Raw genomic sequence first — 17,080 nt, forward strand, 5'->3', positions numbered from 1 at the left:
CCTATATCCAGTCCCTTTGCCATGTAACTTTGAAATTTCTCCCACTAGAGGCAGAAGATGATAATGTTGGGTTGGCCAACTTGTTTTGGTTGATAGAATGTGGGTGGAAGTGACCACTCCAACCACAGGCCTCATGAAATATTGGGGCATTTTGCTCACCCATCTTGTGCCATGTGAAAAACATGCCCTTGGTGGGTATCACAGAAGACATAGAGACACATGGCATAGACTAACCTAGCCAACCTACAGAGCTACTACATCCTTAATCAGAGCTGTCCCAGCCAATCCATGGACACCTGAGAGAGAAATACATGCTTTATTATTGTACAGCACTTCAATTTGGTGGTTATTTGCTAAGCAGCATTATTATGGCAATAACTAATTAGCAATTAGTTATGGGATATTCCAACAATTTTAAGATACAGCAATTGAAGGCAGTTACCAGGCTTCTGTTGGCCTTTCTAGGATCTGAGAAAGCAGCCCTTGAGGCAAATAACCCATCCCAGCAGACTGTAGATGTATCCTGTCTACAGTCTCGATATATATATTGGGTATAGATGTTGCTGGAAATGGATGACCAAAGTCACTGAGCAGGGCCTGGACCCAGTGCTATGGCACCTTTGTACAGGCTGGGATAAAGGGGTGAGAGGAGGAAGCAGACCCACTTCGGGTCATGAGAACAAGTATAGTTGAGCACTCAGAACAAAATATAGATGGTAATACTATCCTGACAGGCAGTTTATTTGTGTTGTGATGGATTAAAAACAGCCACAAATTCTTTCCTACATCTCTTATCAATATGTGGAGTCTATTTCCTCTCCCCTTGAACCTAGGTTGGTGCTGTGACTTATGCAGACCAATAGAATGTAGCTATGTAACACTGTATAACTTCTGAGGCTTGGCCTGAAGAGATCTTCTGGGCCAGGCACAATGGCTCATGCCCGCAATCCCAGCATGTTAGGAGGCCAAGGTGGGTAGAAAACTTGACCCCAGGAGTTTGAGACCAGCCTGGGCAACATGGCAAAACCCCATATCTACTAAAAATACAAAAATTAGCTGGGCAGGGTGGTGCACACCTGTAGTAGCAACTAGTCAGGAGGCTGAGTTAGGAGGATCACCTGAGCCCAAGAGGTGGAGGTTGCAGTGAGCCAAGATCACACACCACTGCACTCCAGCCTGAGCAACAGAGCGAGACCCTGTCTCAAAACAACAACAACAACAAAGTATTCTGTTCTCTCCTATGCATTCAGAATGCTCCTTCTGAGAACCCAGCTGCAAAGCTGTGAAGAGACCCAACCAACTCTGTGGGGGCCCACCTGGAGGAGGAGAAGTGAGACACCTGGCTAACAGTTCCAGCTGAGCTTCCAGTTGGCAACTAGCACCAACTTTCAGCCATGTGGGTGAGGTCATTTGTACCTCCAGGCTTTCTACCACCCCAGCCAACACTCTGTGAAGCAGAAAACCATTGGGTTAATGGGTAACACACATAATTGTAAGAAATAATAAATTGTTGTTTTAAGAGATTCATTTTGAGTAGTTTTGTTTTGTTTTGTTTTGCATAGCAATAAATCAGGCATTGGCAAACTTTCCGTAAAAGATCAGATAGTCAATATTTTAGGTTTTGCAGGCCAGATGATCTCTGTTGCTACTAAACTTTGCCATCACAGTATGAAAACAACCATAGAAAATACACAAACAAAAGAACATGGCTGAGTTCTAATGCATTTTCACTTACCAAAACAGATGGTGGGCTAGGTTTGGCCATGCAAACTAGTTTCCCAACCCCTGCAATAGATAATTAAAACAAATTAACACCCAGAAGTGGGGAGCTTCCATAACAAAAAACTAAAACATATAACATTGACTTTGGAATCAGGAAGCTTCAGAGTCCTGAAGTGTAGGAAGGAGGATGACAGCACAGTGAGGAAGTTGTGGGAGGTTATTCAGGACCTAAGTGACATAGTGGTAACGTAGTAACGCGGATAAAATAATTGAACTTGCCGCCTTGGTATGGAGATTTCTAGGCAAAATGTTCAAAATGCCAACTTACCCCCTTTAGCTGCCTGTGAAGAAGTACAGGAAGAAGAAACTATTTTGTTTCAAGCAAAATTTTGAGAAACTATAGAGGGTCCAGGGCATTATCTACAGCCAGAAAAAAAAATGCTCAAAGTAAATTAAAACCTAGAGGGAATATTAATTCCAAGACCTTCCCTGTAAAATGGGGACTTAAGGTCAAGGATGTGGCTGTAAGACTTTTGTTGTTGTTTCTCAAATGTTATATTAGTTATTTTTTGTACTCTATTAGTATATTATTGGCATATACTAATATATGGGTAGCAATTTAAAAAGAAATTTAGATTCAGGGGTACAGGTTCAGGTTTGTTATATGAGTATATTGCATGATGCTGAGGTTTGGGCTTCTATTGACCCTATCACCCAGTAGGTAGTACCCAATAGGTAGTTTTTCAACTCTTGTCCCCCCACCTCTGTTGGAGTCCCCAGAGTCTATTGTTCCCACCTTTGTGTAGTGTGTACTCAATGTTTAGCTCCCACTTATTGGTGAGAACATGTGGTATTTGGTTTTCTGTTCCTGCATTAATTTGCTTAGAATAATGGCCTCCAGCTGCATCCATATTGCAGCAAAGGACATAATTTTGTTCTTTTTTATGGTTGTAAGACTGTTGAGATCTCAGAAAGACTTAAAACAGTGCCTCCTAAACCTCTCATGTAGACTAAAGTGCTTCTAAGAGTCTTAAAGGTTTGGTCCACAGCACTGTAATTCACAGCCTAAAGGAGAGAAGGGCTTATCTCGAGATTTGGGGGTATGGTTTGATTAAAAATAAAATTCATGGAAAGTTCAGTTTTTTCCCCTACAAGAATTGTACCAGTGTAAGCAGTAGTGGCTTGAGCTAAAACAGACAATAGTTCAACATGAAAAGAGCACACTGGGTACCCAGTGAAGCATCTTGAACAAGTTAACGACTGTGAACAAAGCCTATTTATTTTGGAAAAGGAGGAATGACTCAAAGGATGGAGCCAAGAGCTCCATCCAAGGGTAGAGATAAGAGCCACAGAGAATCACATTCCCTGCCCCTGGAGCAGGTGGAGTTGGTGACAAGTGCATGGTTAGTTCTCAGATTTGCTAATGACTGCTATGTGCCTCTTATTAATCTCCTATTCTAAATGGGAGTGTCTATTGTGGTTTTCTTGTCCTTGTATTTCCATTATATGTTAGATGTGTGGGGGAAAAGTCACTTAAGGAGAAGTTGCAAGTTTAGTACAAATAATTTTTTTAGACTACAGTCATATACAGCTTAATCATGGGGATTTTTTTCTGAGAAATATGTCGTTAGTCAATTTTGTTATTGTGCAAACATCATAGAGTGAGCCTAAATCTAGATAGTACAGCCCACTATACATCTAGGTTATATGGTACGGCCTATTGCTCCCAGGCTACAAACCTGCACAGCATGTTACTGTTACTGCCTACACTGTAGGCAACTGTAACACAATGGTAAGTGTGTAACTAAACATATCTAAACCTAGAAAAGGCACAGTAATAATACAGTGTAAAATATAAAAAATAGTATACCTGTACAGGGCAGCTTTATTATCATCTTATGGACCCATCATCCTATATGCTGTCCACTGTTGACTGAAGCGTTATGTGGCACATGATGGTACTTGAGAGTAAATTTCTGATATGATGCCCTATTACTCCAAAACCCTTTTGTGTATATTTCCAGTGTAACCACAATATAATCATCAAAACAGGAAGTTAACATGGCTACATTATTATCATTTTATCCTTAGTCCCCATCCCAGTTTCACTGGTCATCCCAATAATATTCTTTTTTTAACTTAATTTTTATTTTTTAGTGACAGGGTCTTACTGTCATCCAGGCTGGAGTACAGTGGCTTGATCATAGCTTACTATAACTTCAAACTCCTGGGCTCAAATGATCTCCCTGCCTCAGCCTTCCGAGTAGCTAGGACTACAGGTATGCACCACCATGTCTAGATAATTTTAAAAAATTTTCGTAGAGACAGGGGTCTTGCTATGTTACCCAGGCTAGTTTCAAACTTCTGGCCTCAAGCGATCTTCCTGCCTTGGCCTCCCAAAGAGCTGGGATTATAGGCATGAGGCATGAACCACACTAGGACTCTAATTATATACATGAGAAATTTACTCTCAAATACCATCATGTGCCACATAACAACATTTCAGTCAACAATGGACAGCATATAGGATGATGGGTCCATAAGATTATAATTTTTTTTTTTTTTTTGGACAGAGTCTTGCTCTGTCGCCCAGGCTGGAGTGCAGTGGCATGATCTTGGCTCACTGCAACCTCCACCTCCCAGGTTCAAGTGATTCTCCTGCCTCAGCTTCCCAAGTAGCTGGGATTACAGGTGCACACCACCATACCCAGCTAATTTTTGTATTTTTACTAGAGATGTGGTTTCACCACATTGGTCAGGCTGGTCTTGAACTCCTAGCCTCAAGTGGTCCACCTGTCTTGGCCTCCCAAAGTGTTGGGATCACAGGCATGAGCCACTGCTCCTGGCCCCCAATAATATACATACACACACATACACACACACACATATATATATATATATTTTTTTTTTTTTTTTGAGACGGAGTCACACTCTTGTCACCCAGGCTGGAGGGCAGTGGCACGATCTCGGCTCACTGCAACCTCCACCTCCCAGGTTCAAGTGATTATCCTGCCTCAGCCTCCTGAGTAGCTAGGATTACAGGCATGTGCCACCACGCCTGGCTAATTTTTGTATTTTTAGTAGAGATGGTGTTTCGCCATGTTGGCCAGGCTGGTCTTGAACCCCTAACCTCAGGTGATCTGCCTGCCTCGGCCTCCCAAAGTGCTAGGATTACAGATGTGAGCCACCATGCCCAGAGAATATTCTTTATAATAGAAGGATCCACTTTAGAATCACATGTTGCATTTAGTTTTTTTCCTTCAGTTTTTCATTTTTCCAAAAATTGCACCAAGCTAAAGCAAAGCTCTAGTTGATGCAGGTGTGTTGTGTAGACATTGGCAGTACTGCCCTCACTACATGCTCTTTGGACAGTAGTGTAACCCCAAGAAAAGGATAGTTAGTTGTTATTTCTCTTTATTTTCCTTCAATTGTGATGAGAACATTTTCTCAATCTTTGACTATCATGACCTTGACATTCTGGAAGACTTCAGGATGGTTGTTTTCTAGAATGTCTCACAATTTGGATTTCTCTAATGTTTCCCATTAAAATTATTAGTATTTCTTAAGGCAGTATTTGAAATTAGGTAAATATATTGTTACTCATCAAATTCCACTTATTTATATCACTATGGACTCATGGTTTACTTTGTTCAACTGGTAATAAATTGTATCTATCAATATTTATTTTCATGATCAAATTTTTCTATATTTGGCCAATGGGAGCCCCTTCAAACTGATTTCTGTGTCTTTTTGACATAATCTTATCATTCTTGGAGTTCTTCCTCACTTTCTGACACAAGACTTTCCAAGTTCATCTTGTAATATTCCTAGCCAATCCCTTGAATCAGCAATCAGCCTTTTCTCCAAGAATACCTAAGTCCTTTTATTGGAGAATGGTGTTTAGAAACCAAGACTTGGCTGCTAGATGTGCTCATGGCCTTGGGAAATTTCTGCTCCCAGACAATACACACACACACACACACACACACACACACACACACACACATTCTTATTTCATCATTTTTCACTATATCGAAAATCATGAATTCACACCAATTTCTCAACTTTAAATAATGTATCAAAGGATTCAGTTTAGTTTTTTCCCTGTCTATATTTGTAACTCCTCTGACTGTCAGAAACTTGGGTAACTCTCATCTATATATAGTTACTTTTTTTTTTTTTTTTTTGAGACGGAGTCTCATTCTGTAGACTAGGCTGGAGTGCGATGGCATAATCTCAGCTCACTGCAACCTCTGCCTCCCAGGTTCAAGTGATTCTTCTGCCTCAGCCTCCCAAGCAGCTGTGGATTACAGGCATGTGCCATCCAGCCCAGCTACTTTTTGTATTTTTGGTAGAGATGGAGTTTCACCACGTTGGCCAGGCTGGTTTCTAACTCCTGACCTCAGGTGATCTGTCTGCCTTGGACTCCCAAAGTGCTGGGTTTACAGGTGTGAGCCACCATGCCCGGCCATATACTTACTTTTTAATCAGTGTTCCTGTGTTCAACACTCTCTTCATCACGTCTTGGCTTCAACACCCTGTACTCAGTTGCCCTTCACAGGAGACTTCCTACCATGCTCAGGTCCTGAGGACCTTTTTACTCTCCTGAGCGTCGACCCTCTTTGCTGGGCTATTATCCTCCCCGCCACTCCCTTACCCCTCCCTATCCTGGTTGGGCTTTGACACCCTGTCTATGCTGTTTGGACTCTTATGTTGCTCAACCCTACCTAGTGACTTTTTAACTAAATTTCTCAGGAAAAGGGAGAGAGAAAAAAAAAGGAATAAGGTAATTTGTCTTTATAATCCATGGGTCCCTCTTTTATCTTTTTTTTTTTTTTAAGACAGAGTCTCGCTCTGTCGCCCAGGTTGGAGTTCAGTGGCGTGATCTCGGCTCACTGCAAGCTCTGCCTCCGGGGTTTACGCCATTCTCCTGCCTCAGCCTCCCGAGTAGCTGGGACTATAGGCGCCCGCCACCATGCCTGGCTAATTTTTTGTATTTTTAGTAGAGACGGGGTTTCACCGTGTTAGCCAGGATGGTCTCGATCTCCTGACCTCATGATCCGCCTGCCTCGGCCTCCCAAAGTGCTGGGATTACAGGCGTGAGCCACCGCGCCCGGCCTTATCTTTATTTTTTAGAGATGTTACCCAGGCTGGTCTCAAACTCTTGGGCTCAAGTGGTCCTCCCACCTCATCCTCCCAAAGTCCTGGGATTACAGGTGTGAGCCACTGCACCCGGCTATCCATACCTCCCGTCCCTGAACCTGAGGAATATACCTGTGAAACTGTGTCCCAAAGAGTTAAAGAAACCAATGACTAACAAATTCCTGAGTTTGCAGGATGGCAGATAAGAAAAGAATCAATGTGCTGAAATGCCAAAACTCCCTCTGCTTGAGATAAAAGAACTGGCTGAAATTAGTTGGAACCAATAGGGCAACTGGGCTCTTGCACAGAAAGAGCTTTCTGGTGTCACAAATTTCCACCACATGTTACATTCTAAATCCCCCTGAATTGCACATGTGACTCATGAAGAGGCATGAAGAAATAATTGTGCATGCCTGAGGACGTTCCAGACCTCCCCTTTCCTTCCACCAGTTACTTATTAATCTCAGAATCCACCCCCAAAAATTTTTCTGATAAAAACACTACCTTAAAGCCAGCCCAGGGAGACCTAAAGTCACCACAAGGAGATTTCAGCTGGACTCTTCTATCTCCCTGTTGGCCTACCTGCAGTATAAAGCTTTTCTTTTCTTAAAAACCTGGTGTCACAGTATTGGTTTCTAGAACAGTGGGCAGTGAGTGTTTTGCTCTTTGGTCAGTAACACCTGGATTTGATTTAGATAATACTTTGGACCTGAAGTCTTAATTAGTTGAACCTTTGGGGGATCTTAGGAAGACACTAATGTATTTTACCTGTGGGAAGAATCTACATAATTTGTGGCCATTGGGCAAACTACTGTGGATTAAAGGTGCCTGACAATTCTTTGCCCCTCCTCCCATCAAGAGATGGAGTTGGTCAGGTGAAATGGCTCATGCTGGTAATCTCAGCACTTTGGGAGGCCAAAGCAGGAGGACTGCGTGAGCTCAGGAGTTCGAGACTAGCCTGAGCAATATCGCAACACCGCATCTCTACTAAAAATTTAAAAATTAGCTTGACATGGAGGCGCATCCCTGTAGTCCCAGCTACTCGGGAGGCTGAGGCAGGAGAATCACTTGAGCCCAGGAGTTTGAGGTTACAGTGAGCTACGATCACACCACTGTACTACAGGCTGGTTGACAAAGGAAGATCTAATCCAAAAAAAAAAGAAAAAACAAGAGGCAGAGACAGTTTTACTCCCCTTGAATCTGGACTGCCCTATAAACTTGTTTTAAGCAAAAGAATGCCCTAGAAGTAATGCTACGGCTGGGCTTTAAGGGATCTGCATCTTCTGTGTTTTTGACATGCTCCTTTTTGGAATGCTTCCTCTAGTTTGTGAGGAAACCCACGCAGCCACATGGAGAGTCCTTTGTGGAGAGGTCCAAGTGGAGAATGAAAGCCCCATGACCCAACCCATTCTGAGCTTCCAGCCCCCAGCCAGCACCAACTACCATGCACATGAGTGAAGCCATTTTGGAACTTCCAACTGTACCAGTGCCTCAGCTGACACCATGTGAACCAAAGCTGCCCAGTCAACTGCAAAACTGCAAGAAAGTGTTGTTTTAAAACACTAAGTTTTGGGGTAGGTGTTACACTGCAATAGATGACTGAAATAACTGTCTACTATGTGCCAGGCACTATTTGATGCCCTTCTGATCCATGAGGGTAAAAACAGAAATGTAACCTGACAGGTGCAGAAGAGGGCGCCAGGGGAGGGCAGAGGAAGGCCAGCTGCAGGGAGAGGCAGGGAGCTGGTGATTCTGGGCAGATGAGCACATGGATGGGCCAACAGCCAAGCCCCCTTGCCAGCTTTTGGCCAATCAGCACTGCAACTTCCTCCTCCATTTGTCTCACTGGATGGGATTAATTTTTCACCTGACGAAGTCGAGAGTGGAAAAGAGCTGGAGACAGTGGGAAGGAAGGTTGTCTGGGTCTGTCTCACCAGCACCAGTTCATGTCTGGACTGCTAGATAATGTTGTCCCAAAGGTTTCTGGGCCATCTGTATTATTTGTAATTTACTAATTCTAGTTGCCTGTGGATCAGGGGCTGCTGAGACTAGTGCTCAGGCCTCAGTGGACTCTGCAAGTTCCTGAGGGATAGGCAATCAGCAAGTGTTGTTCCTTTTCCTCGATTTCTGGCCACAGAGTGTCCTGGGACAGGTCTGTGATTCCTAATACCCGCTGCAGTCCTACGTCCTGGCCATCATCTATACCAGTGGAAGACATCCCCATTTCCCCTTCCACTTAATTTTCAGTTGTGGAACTAATCTGACCCACCCTCACTCATGGGCCAGGCTGACTTTACCCCTAAACACAGGGTGCTGGGGTCAGCTTCACCTTTACCAACTCCTTAGAGAACTCCACTTTATGTTCTGAACTAAGTTAGCAATATTTTTTCCCTTCTCCCCTTCCCACATCAAGATGATCATGGTATTTCAAAAGTATTTTAACAAATATCAGCCAGGTGCGGTGGCTCACAACTGTAATCCCAGCATTTTGGGAGGCTGAGGCGGGTGGATCACGAGGTCAGGAGATCGAGACCATCCTGGCTAACACGGTGAAACCCCATCTTCACTAAAAATAAAAAAAAATTAGCCGGGCATGGTGGCAGGCGCCTGTAGTCCCAGCTACTTGGGAGGCTGAGGCAGGAGAATGGCTTGAACCTGGGAGGCGGAGCTTACAGTAAGCTGAGATCACACCACTGCACTCCAGCCTGGGCGACAGAGTGAGACTCTGCCTCAAAAAACAAACAAACAAAGAAAAAAACCCAAAAGAATATCGATTGAGCGCCAAGTACGTGCCAGGTTCAGTTTTAGGGGCTGAAGATACAGTAGTGAACAAGAGAGAAATTTCCCGTTCTCATGAAGCTGATCTTCTAATGAGGGAGGCAAGACAACAGAAAAGAAATGCATAATGTTGGGTAGTTGATACCCACTCTGAAAAAAATCAAGCAGGTTAAGGCTGGGCACGGTGGCTTATACCTGTAATCCCAGCACTTTGGGAGGCTGAGGCGGGCAGATCACCTGAGGTCAGGGGTTCGAGACCAGCCTGGCCAACGATGAAACCCCGTCTCTACTAAAAATACAAAAGATTAGCCCAGCATGATCGCAGGTGCCTGTAATCCCAGCTACTCGGGAGGCTGAGGCAGGAGAATTGCTTGAATCCAGGAGGCGGAGGTTTCAGTGAGCCAAGATTGCACCACTGCACTCCAGCCTGAGGGACAAGAGCAAGACTTCGTCTCAAAACAAACAAAAAAAACAAAACAAGCAGGTTAAGCAGATTCAGGCAGGAGGCCATTCTGCATAAGGTAGTCTGAGAAGGTCTCTGTCATAAGGTGACATTTAAGAGACCTGAATTGAATGAAATATTGGGGACAAGTGTTTCAGGCAAAGTGAACAGCAAGTACAAAGGCCTTGAGGCAGGAAGAAATATGGCAAGTTCAAGGAATAGCTCTCAGGCTAGTGTGGCTAAGGCAGGTCCAGCATGGTAGTGATAGATGTGGGTGGGGAGGGAGATAGGAACCAGATTGAAGAGGGCTTCTATGGATTTGGTTCTGAACAAATGGCATGATCTGATTTATGCTTACAAAGATTTCCTGGATGCTCTGTGGAAAACAGACTAGGGAGGAGGAATGGAGGAGGTGGAAGCAGGGTGATCAATTAGTATCTGCTATATAATCCAGGGCAAGATGATGGTGGCTTGATCGAGGATGGTTACGTCAGAGTTGGTGAATTTTGATGTTTTGAAGGTAGCACAGACAAGGCTGGCTGAGGGCTTGCAAATGGCATTTGAGAGTAAGAGAAGCACATCAAGGACACCTTTTAGATTCTGGGGAACTGAATGAACAAGAGTATCACTCTCCGAAGGAGGTAAGAATGGGAGTGGAGCGTAAGGAGTGTAAGGAGTAGGTTGCTGGGGGCAAGATGTATTGTGTTTGAGATGCCAGTAAAATAAGCAGTTGAATTTGGAGGTCAGGGAAGAGATGTGGGCTGGAGACAGATCAGTGATCAGCATATGGATATTATAAATCACTCAGAGGGAGTGTAGACACAAAAGAACATCATGGACTACGGCCGGGGCCTTCAACAACTTGGGAAGAAGTCCAGAGAGGAGACAGAAATGGCCAGTGAAGTGAGGAAGATCAGAAGGATCTGGTGTCCAGGAAGTGAGGAAAGTTGATTCTGTATGATCACAACCAAAGTGTCAACTCATATGCCTTCATTTTCTCATCTGTGAAATGGACACCGTAACACCACCTACTTCGTGGCGCATAGTACTAGCACATAGTAAACTCTCAAAATAAGGTAGCTACTGTTATTCCCTGCTGGTTGGTTGCCAGAGCCCACAGCTTCCCTATCCACATTACTGACAGCACCTCCATGAGTCTTTCTCCGGGGTGAGGAGTCTCTGCTCACTCAGGGTCTGAGGCCTCTGGGTCAAATCGAGGTCAAGTGGCTTCAGTGCTTAAGTCTCTGACCCACACAGCCTTCATCCCTTATTTGCAAATCAACAAAGGGTAAACCTGTGGAAAAATGCGGGTTTTGGAGCCACAATTCTGCCTCTTGCCAGCTGTGGGCTTTTAGGCAAGTTTCTTAATCTTCCGGGGCCCCACTCTATGACATGGGGAGAACTCCTACTTCATGGGACCGTGTGTAGCCCAGTGTAGACTGTAACGCCGGCTGCTCTCCTGCACGCTGGCCTGGGAGTTAGAGGCTTCTTGCTGCTCTCCTCCTCAAAGTATACAGGACTCCCACCACACACACACCTGAAACCAAGCTGGTCTGGTCTGCGAACCACTTATAGCCCAGGTTCCCCGATGGGGAGGCACAGAAGTGGCAACCTGTCCACTTTCTTTGCCGCAGGACCCCTCGTTAAGCAGCGGGGTCCAGCCCGGCTGAGTTAGGGATCGGGTTTCGAACGTGCCACCTCTCGCCCGACGTCGAAGCCCGTTTCCTGGGTAACCTTTTTCTACCTCTCTTCCTTGCCCACCAAGGCCCACTGGCCGGAACGCCGCCGCGGCCCCAACCACCCCAACCAACCACCCGCCTGCTGTCCTCTCCGTTCTCTCCGCCGCCGCGCTGCAGGCCCAGGCTCGCACCCGAGTCCCTTCACACCCCAGGAAGTGGCGCGGCCTGTTGAGGGCAGCGTGGAGGAGGAAGAGAAGGCGCGGCTCAACGCGACCGAAGCTCCGCCGCAAAGGCTCAGGAGGAAGAGGGCGGTGCGCGGCCAAACGTCGGAGCTCGAGTCAGACTCCGGGTACCCCGCGAGGCCGCCCCGCCCGCTGCCCACCCTCCCGAGGCCCCGCCCAGCGCGCCCGTCCCGCCACGGGCTGCCCCGCCTTCCCGCCCTCGTCCCGAAAACCCCGCGCCCGGCCCCGCCCCCGCCTCCGCCGGGGCCCCGCCCCTCCCCGCCCGCGCCTGGGGCGCCCTCTCGCCGCTCCCAGGTCGGGCCGGCTGGAGGAGTCTCAGCTCTCAGCCGCTCGCCCCCTGGCGCCGCGCTTGCCCGCCCTCCCTCCGGGCCCTCCCCCGGTCGCCGCTGTGGGGCAGCGCCTGGCGGGCGGCCCGCGGGCGGGTCGCCTCCCCTCCTGTAGCCCACACCCTTCTTAAAGCGGCGGCGGGAAGATGAGGTTTCGGGAGCCGCTCCTGGGCGGCAGCGCCGCGATGCCTGGCGCGTCGCTGCAGCGGGCCTGCCGCCTGCTCGTGGCCGTCTGCGCTCTGCACCTTGGCGTCACCCTAGTTTACTACCTGGCTGGCCGCGACCTGAGCCGCCTGCCCCAGCTGGTCGGAGTCTCCACATCGCTGCAGGGCGGCTCGAACGGTGCCGCCGCCATCGGGCAGCCCTCCGGGGAACTCGGGACCAGAGGGGCCCGGCCGCCGCCTCCTCTAGGCGCCTCCTCCCAGCCGCGCCCGGCTGGCGACTCCAGCCCAGTCGCGGCTTCTGGCCCCGGCCCCGCGAGCAACTTGACCTCGGTCCCAGTGCCCCAGACCACCTCGCTGCCGCTGCCCGCCTGCCCTGAGGAGTCCCCGCTGCTCGGTAAGGACTCGGGTCGGGGCCAGTCCGAGGATTGAGACTCCCCCGGATTTCCCCGACAGGATCCCCCAGACATTCCCTCAGGCTGGCTCTTTGGCTCTTCTACGGGAGCCAGCCTCCCTGTTCTGGATTAGAGTTTTAAATCCCAGAGGCTCGGGACTGGATGGGAGAGAAGGGTTGGGAAGTGGGTCCCTGGGGAGTCATGTAGGCGGCTTGGGGCCGGGACCGCCCAGGGAAGTCCCGAGGCCCCTCTAGCCCCAGAACCAGAGAAGGCCTTGGAGACTTCCCTGCTCTGGCCCGAGGCTCAGGAAGTTTCGGAGTTTGGATCTGCTTAGGGCTTGGAGCAGCCTTGCACTAAAAACTCTGGTAGGGACCTCGAGTAATCCACTCCCTCTTGGGGACTGACGTGAGGCTCCCGGTGGGGAAGGAGACTGACCTCTCGGTTCACATGTCTTGCCGTAGAGCCACTCTCCTGAGAGTGGGGTTTTCTCCTGATCGTTTGTGCCATGTGACTTCTCTGTGAACCTCAGGTTTCTCTTCTGGGATAATAAATGGTCACCCTTTCAAGGGGTTGTTTTGGAAGATTATGTGAACAATGTAAATAAGGGCTTAATTAATGAGGGTAAGCCCTCAGTAAATTGTCACTGTGTGTTCATTTCTTCCTCTGTGTGGATCGTCACCGAGAGCCCTTCCCTCTAGCCTCCTCCCGGTATGGGTACCCAAAACCTAGGTGAGCAGGAATCTCTCCCAAGGGCAGAGAGCTTGTGTGCTCCAGGGGCTAGAGGGCTAAAATATAACTAGTCAACACCACGTTGCCCATTTCTGGTACTTCCGGCAGCAGGCTGAGTCTCAATTATTTTGCCCAGATGATCTGAACTCTGACCTCTAGCCTCTGTTTCAGCTTAGGCAGATAGCTTGAGTAGGTGGGTTTGCATTCCTCATAGCAGGAGGCTGCGCCTAGTCGGGACTTCTCTTTGACCTGTAACCTACAGGCCCACAGGCCCAAGGCAACCACCGGTTGCTTCCAGAGTTACCACACAGGTCCTCTCTCATTTCTAATGCCAGGTTTTAGAGAATTGTTGTGAGTGAGGGGCCCTGGCAGGCAGGATGACATCTTGTCGACAGGAGTTTTCTGTCACTTTCCCACAGAGCCCTGGCTACTACATACTCTTGCTCAATTTTGCCAATAATTGCGTCAATGAGTTCATGTCAAGTTTGGGAAGGACATCTTGGAATCGGTCAGACATGAACTGTGGTAATGATGGGGGCCTATTTTTTTAAGCAGATAATTAAATTCCTTTGCATTTGATGATGATTCTGGGAAGCAGACTAGTCCCATAAAATGAAATGGACTCTGCCTTGCTGCTAAGTGTCTGACTTGAGGCATGCTATCGAGTTTCTCAAAATCTCTTCCTCATGTGTAAAATGTGATTGTCAATGATTACCTTACAGGGTTATTTTTAAGACTAAATGAGATTGTGTACATTAAATGCAGGCACTCAGGCCGGGCACGGTGGCTGACGCCTGTAATCCTAGCACTTTGGGAGGCTGAGGGGAGTGGATCACTTGAGGTTAGGAGTTCAAGACCAGCCTGGCCAATATGGTGAAACACCATCTCTACAAAAAGACAAAAAAGTTAGCTGGGGGTAGTGGCGCACGCCTGTAGTCCCAGCTACTCAGGAGGCCGAGGCAGGAGAATTGCTTGAACCTGGGCGGCAGAGGTTGCCGTGAGTCAAGATGGTGCCAGTACACTCCAGCCTGGGTGACAAAGCAAGACTCTGTCTCAAAAAAGAAAAAAAGTACGGGCACTCAATACACCGCATAATAATAATATAGTAATAATACTTGCTTAGGACCTTTATAAAGTTCCATTTTTTCAGACTTCCACGGAAATGGCTCTGAAGGGCAGAGTGAAGTGGGAAAGAGACTGAGTCTCCAGGCCAGAAAAAGGCCAGGTTTTTTGCTTTTGTTTTTGGTTGTTGCCTGGATATTGCACAGAAAGAAAAAATAATTAACAAATTAAAGAAAAGTACTGCAGAGTTGATTAGATTGGTATTTGAGTATCACATCTTCCTCTCAGAAGCGTAAGAGACAAGGTGGTGACCATAGCTCTGCTTAGTTTTGTTTTGTAATGGTGTTGCTAGTGATCGGCTTGTCACCAGTTACTGGTGTTTCTAAATGGACTATATTTGCCTAGTTGAAAGGACCTCCTGAGAGAGAACATTTTGGAGGACGAGGAGAGAGTGCCTTCTCTAGTTTGGCTGCTTTCATGTGACATGCAAGGGACCATGACATTTAGGCTGCTGCTGAGGCAGCCCCAGAAATGGGGGTCAAGAGGTCTTCTCTTCATTTTAATAGGGCCTGTAGGTTTGGATGGTTAGGTACAGTTCTCAGAGTGGAGGTTCCTGGCTATGAGGCCTTGAGAAAGCTGAAAGTCTCCTTGGGAGTGTGTTGGTGGGGGGAGTTGAGCCCATCTGTTCATGGGCAGGTGTTAGCCAAAGCCCTTGCGGGTGGTTTTGAGGTTGGTGGGAGAAAGCATCCGTGGGGTTTAGAGTTGTGGCCTTTTCACTACTTGCAGTTCCTTTCCCCGACTTGGCTTTACTTTCTGGTGTCCAGGGGTCTGGGCCAGATGCTGAGATTCCTTTCGGCTGACAGGTGTGGGTTATGGGCAGGCCCTACCCTGGAGGACATAAGGCACCGGATTGGACGGCTGATGGGTTGCCGTTGGAGCTGTCAAGGCCTTGGAATAGTCTTCAGATAGACTTGGGTTAGTGTGACCTGGGGCAGGCTGCAGGTTTGGAGCCATAGTATCCCCTGCCCTCACACCGGGCACCCTGCTGTGGGCTAATGTGAGGCTTGTAGGAGGGAGTGATGCAGTGGGAAGGTGGGCCTTTCCTGAGGATTCTGCAGCTTTCTCCAGGGAATTCTCCCAGGCAGTTTAGGCCTGCAGGTGCTATGCTATCCTTCTTTCCTAACACTGTCTCAGGTCCTCAGGGGGGCCATGCAGCATCTACTTATAACCCTGCAGCAAGGCCCTCTTTTCTGGCCACCTGGGTGTTTGCCTGCTGAGATGGGAGGAACAGTGGCCTTGGGTTTCTTCCCCCGTCATGTTTATCTCTACTTAGATTGGGCAGCAGCTCAATGGGACTTGACCAGCTGTGGCATGGCCAGTCCGGAGATGAGTTGGGTGATGCGAGAGGTGGGCAGTACCTGAGGCTGAACTAGTGAGAGAGGCATGGCTGGCCTGGAGGCTCAGCTGGGGCCTGGGATGGATGGTGCAGTCCCCTCGGGGGGCAGGGGAGTGAGTGTTAGACTGCTTAAGCCTCAGAGGCCACTCTTGCCCACCTATGCTTTGAGGAGATCCTCTTCATTTGTTCAAAAGGGAAGACTCTGATCTAGAGATGGGCACTTGGACCAGCAAACAGCAGCTACAGGTAGCCAGGGCACCTGAGGAGCACTTGCCCATGAGCCAGTTTCCCTGGCTTTTATGGGGGCTGTCGCTGAGCCTCTGCCAGGGTTTGTGCCCTAGCTGGTCTTTGCTGGGCTCTAAGGTGTTTCTCTACCAGCACATTTCCACCTTCCTCATACGCACACATGTGGACACAAGCAGGCTGCCCAGGACAGAGTGTACTTTGAGGCTTGGGAAAGGACTCTTTCTCGCCCCTTTGGGGATGAGCCTTGGAACCTCATCACCTTCCGGCTTAGGGTGGAGCTTCTTCCTGGGGATTGAAGCTTTAGGCTCAGATAATAGTCTTGTAAGCCAGTTTTGTCCTGTTGTTTTTTTTGTGGAAAATAACGTATTGACATACACACAGACATTCCTTGTCTAACAGTCTGAGATTGAGAAATACCCTCCATGACTATCTGGTTTGCTTTCATGGTGAAACTTGGTCGCTTTCTTAGACACAGCCTATGGCAATAAAAGTGATCCCTGGCTGCTGTAATTCATTCCAGACTTCGAGCAAACACAAGGAGCCTCTTCCACCTGCAGTGGAGCCTCTGATGGCCCAAGTGGAAACTCCTTGGGGAATGGGGAACAAGAGCCAAATGTGGGATTGGTCTCAAACTGCAGCTTCTTAGAACTGTAGCATCCCATGGTGGGATTCTCTAGTGCTCTCCCTGGAGGTTACTATTCAGTAGTTGGCTAGTGCACAGGTTCAGAGGTGACCTGATATGCCCTAGAGTTTCAGAGGA

General features: G+C 47.9%; 2 protein-coding genes and 1 non-coding gene across 4 annotated transcripts in view; 1 reads left to right on the forward strand and 2 right to left on the reverse strand.

Annotated features, from left to right (window-relative positions):
- Positions 1–17,080, reverse strand: part of CHMP5 (charged multivesicular body protein 5) — a 297,689-nt gene that overhangs the window by 103,569 nt on the left and 177,040 nt on the right. The window lies entirely within an intron of this gene.
- Positions 4,995–5,120, reverse strand: LOC126938178 (U4atac minor spliceosomal RNA). The gene has a single exon (XR_007720002.1). It is a non-coding gene; the product is annotated as a U4atac minor spliceosomal RNA (small nuclear RNA).
- The window catches only part of B4GALT1 (beta-1,4-galactosyltransferase 1), a 64,862-nt gene continuing 60,031 nt past the window's right edge, over positions 12,250–17,080 (forward strand). For both annotated transcript variants that reach the window (XM_050760791.1, XM_050760790.1), the window contains exon 1: positions 12,250–12,889. In XM_050760791.1, coding sequence (XP_050616748.1) covers positions 12,478–12,889 — 412 coding nt within the window. In that variant the 5' untranslated portion in view covers positions 12,250–12,477. The remainder of the gene's footprint in view (positions 12,890–17,080) is intronic.

The sequence above is a fragment of the Macaca thibetana genome, chromosome 15, assembly GCF_024542745.1.
Source record: "Macaca thibetana thibetana isolate TM-01 chromosome 15, ASM2454274v1, whole genome shotgun sequence".
In the NCBI taxonomy this organism is placed as follows: Eukaryota; Metazoa; Chordata; class Mammalia; order Primates; family Cercopithecidae; genus Macaca; species Macaca thibetana.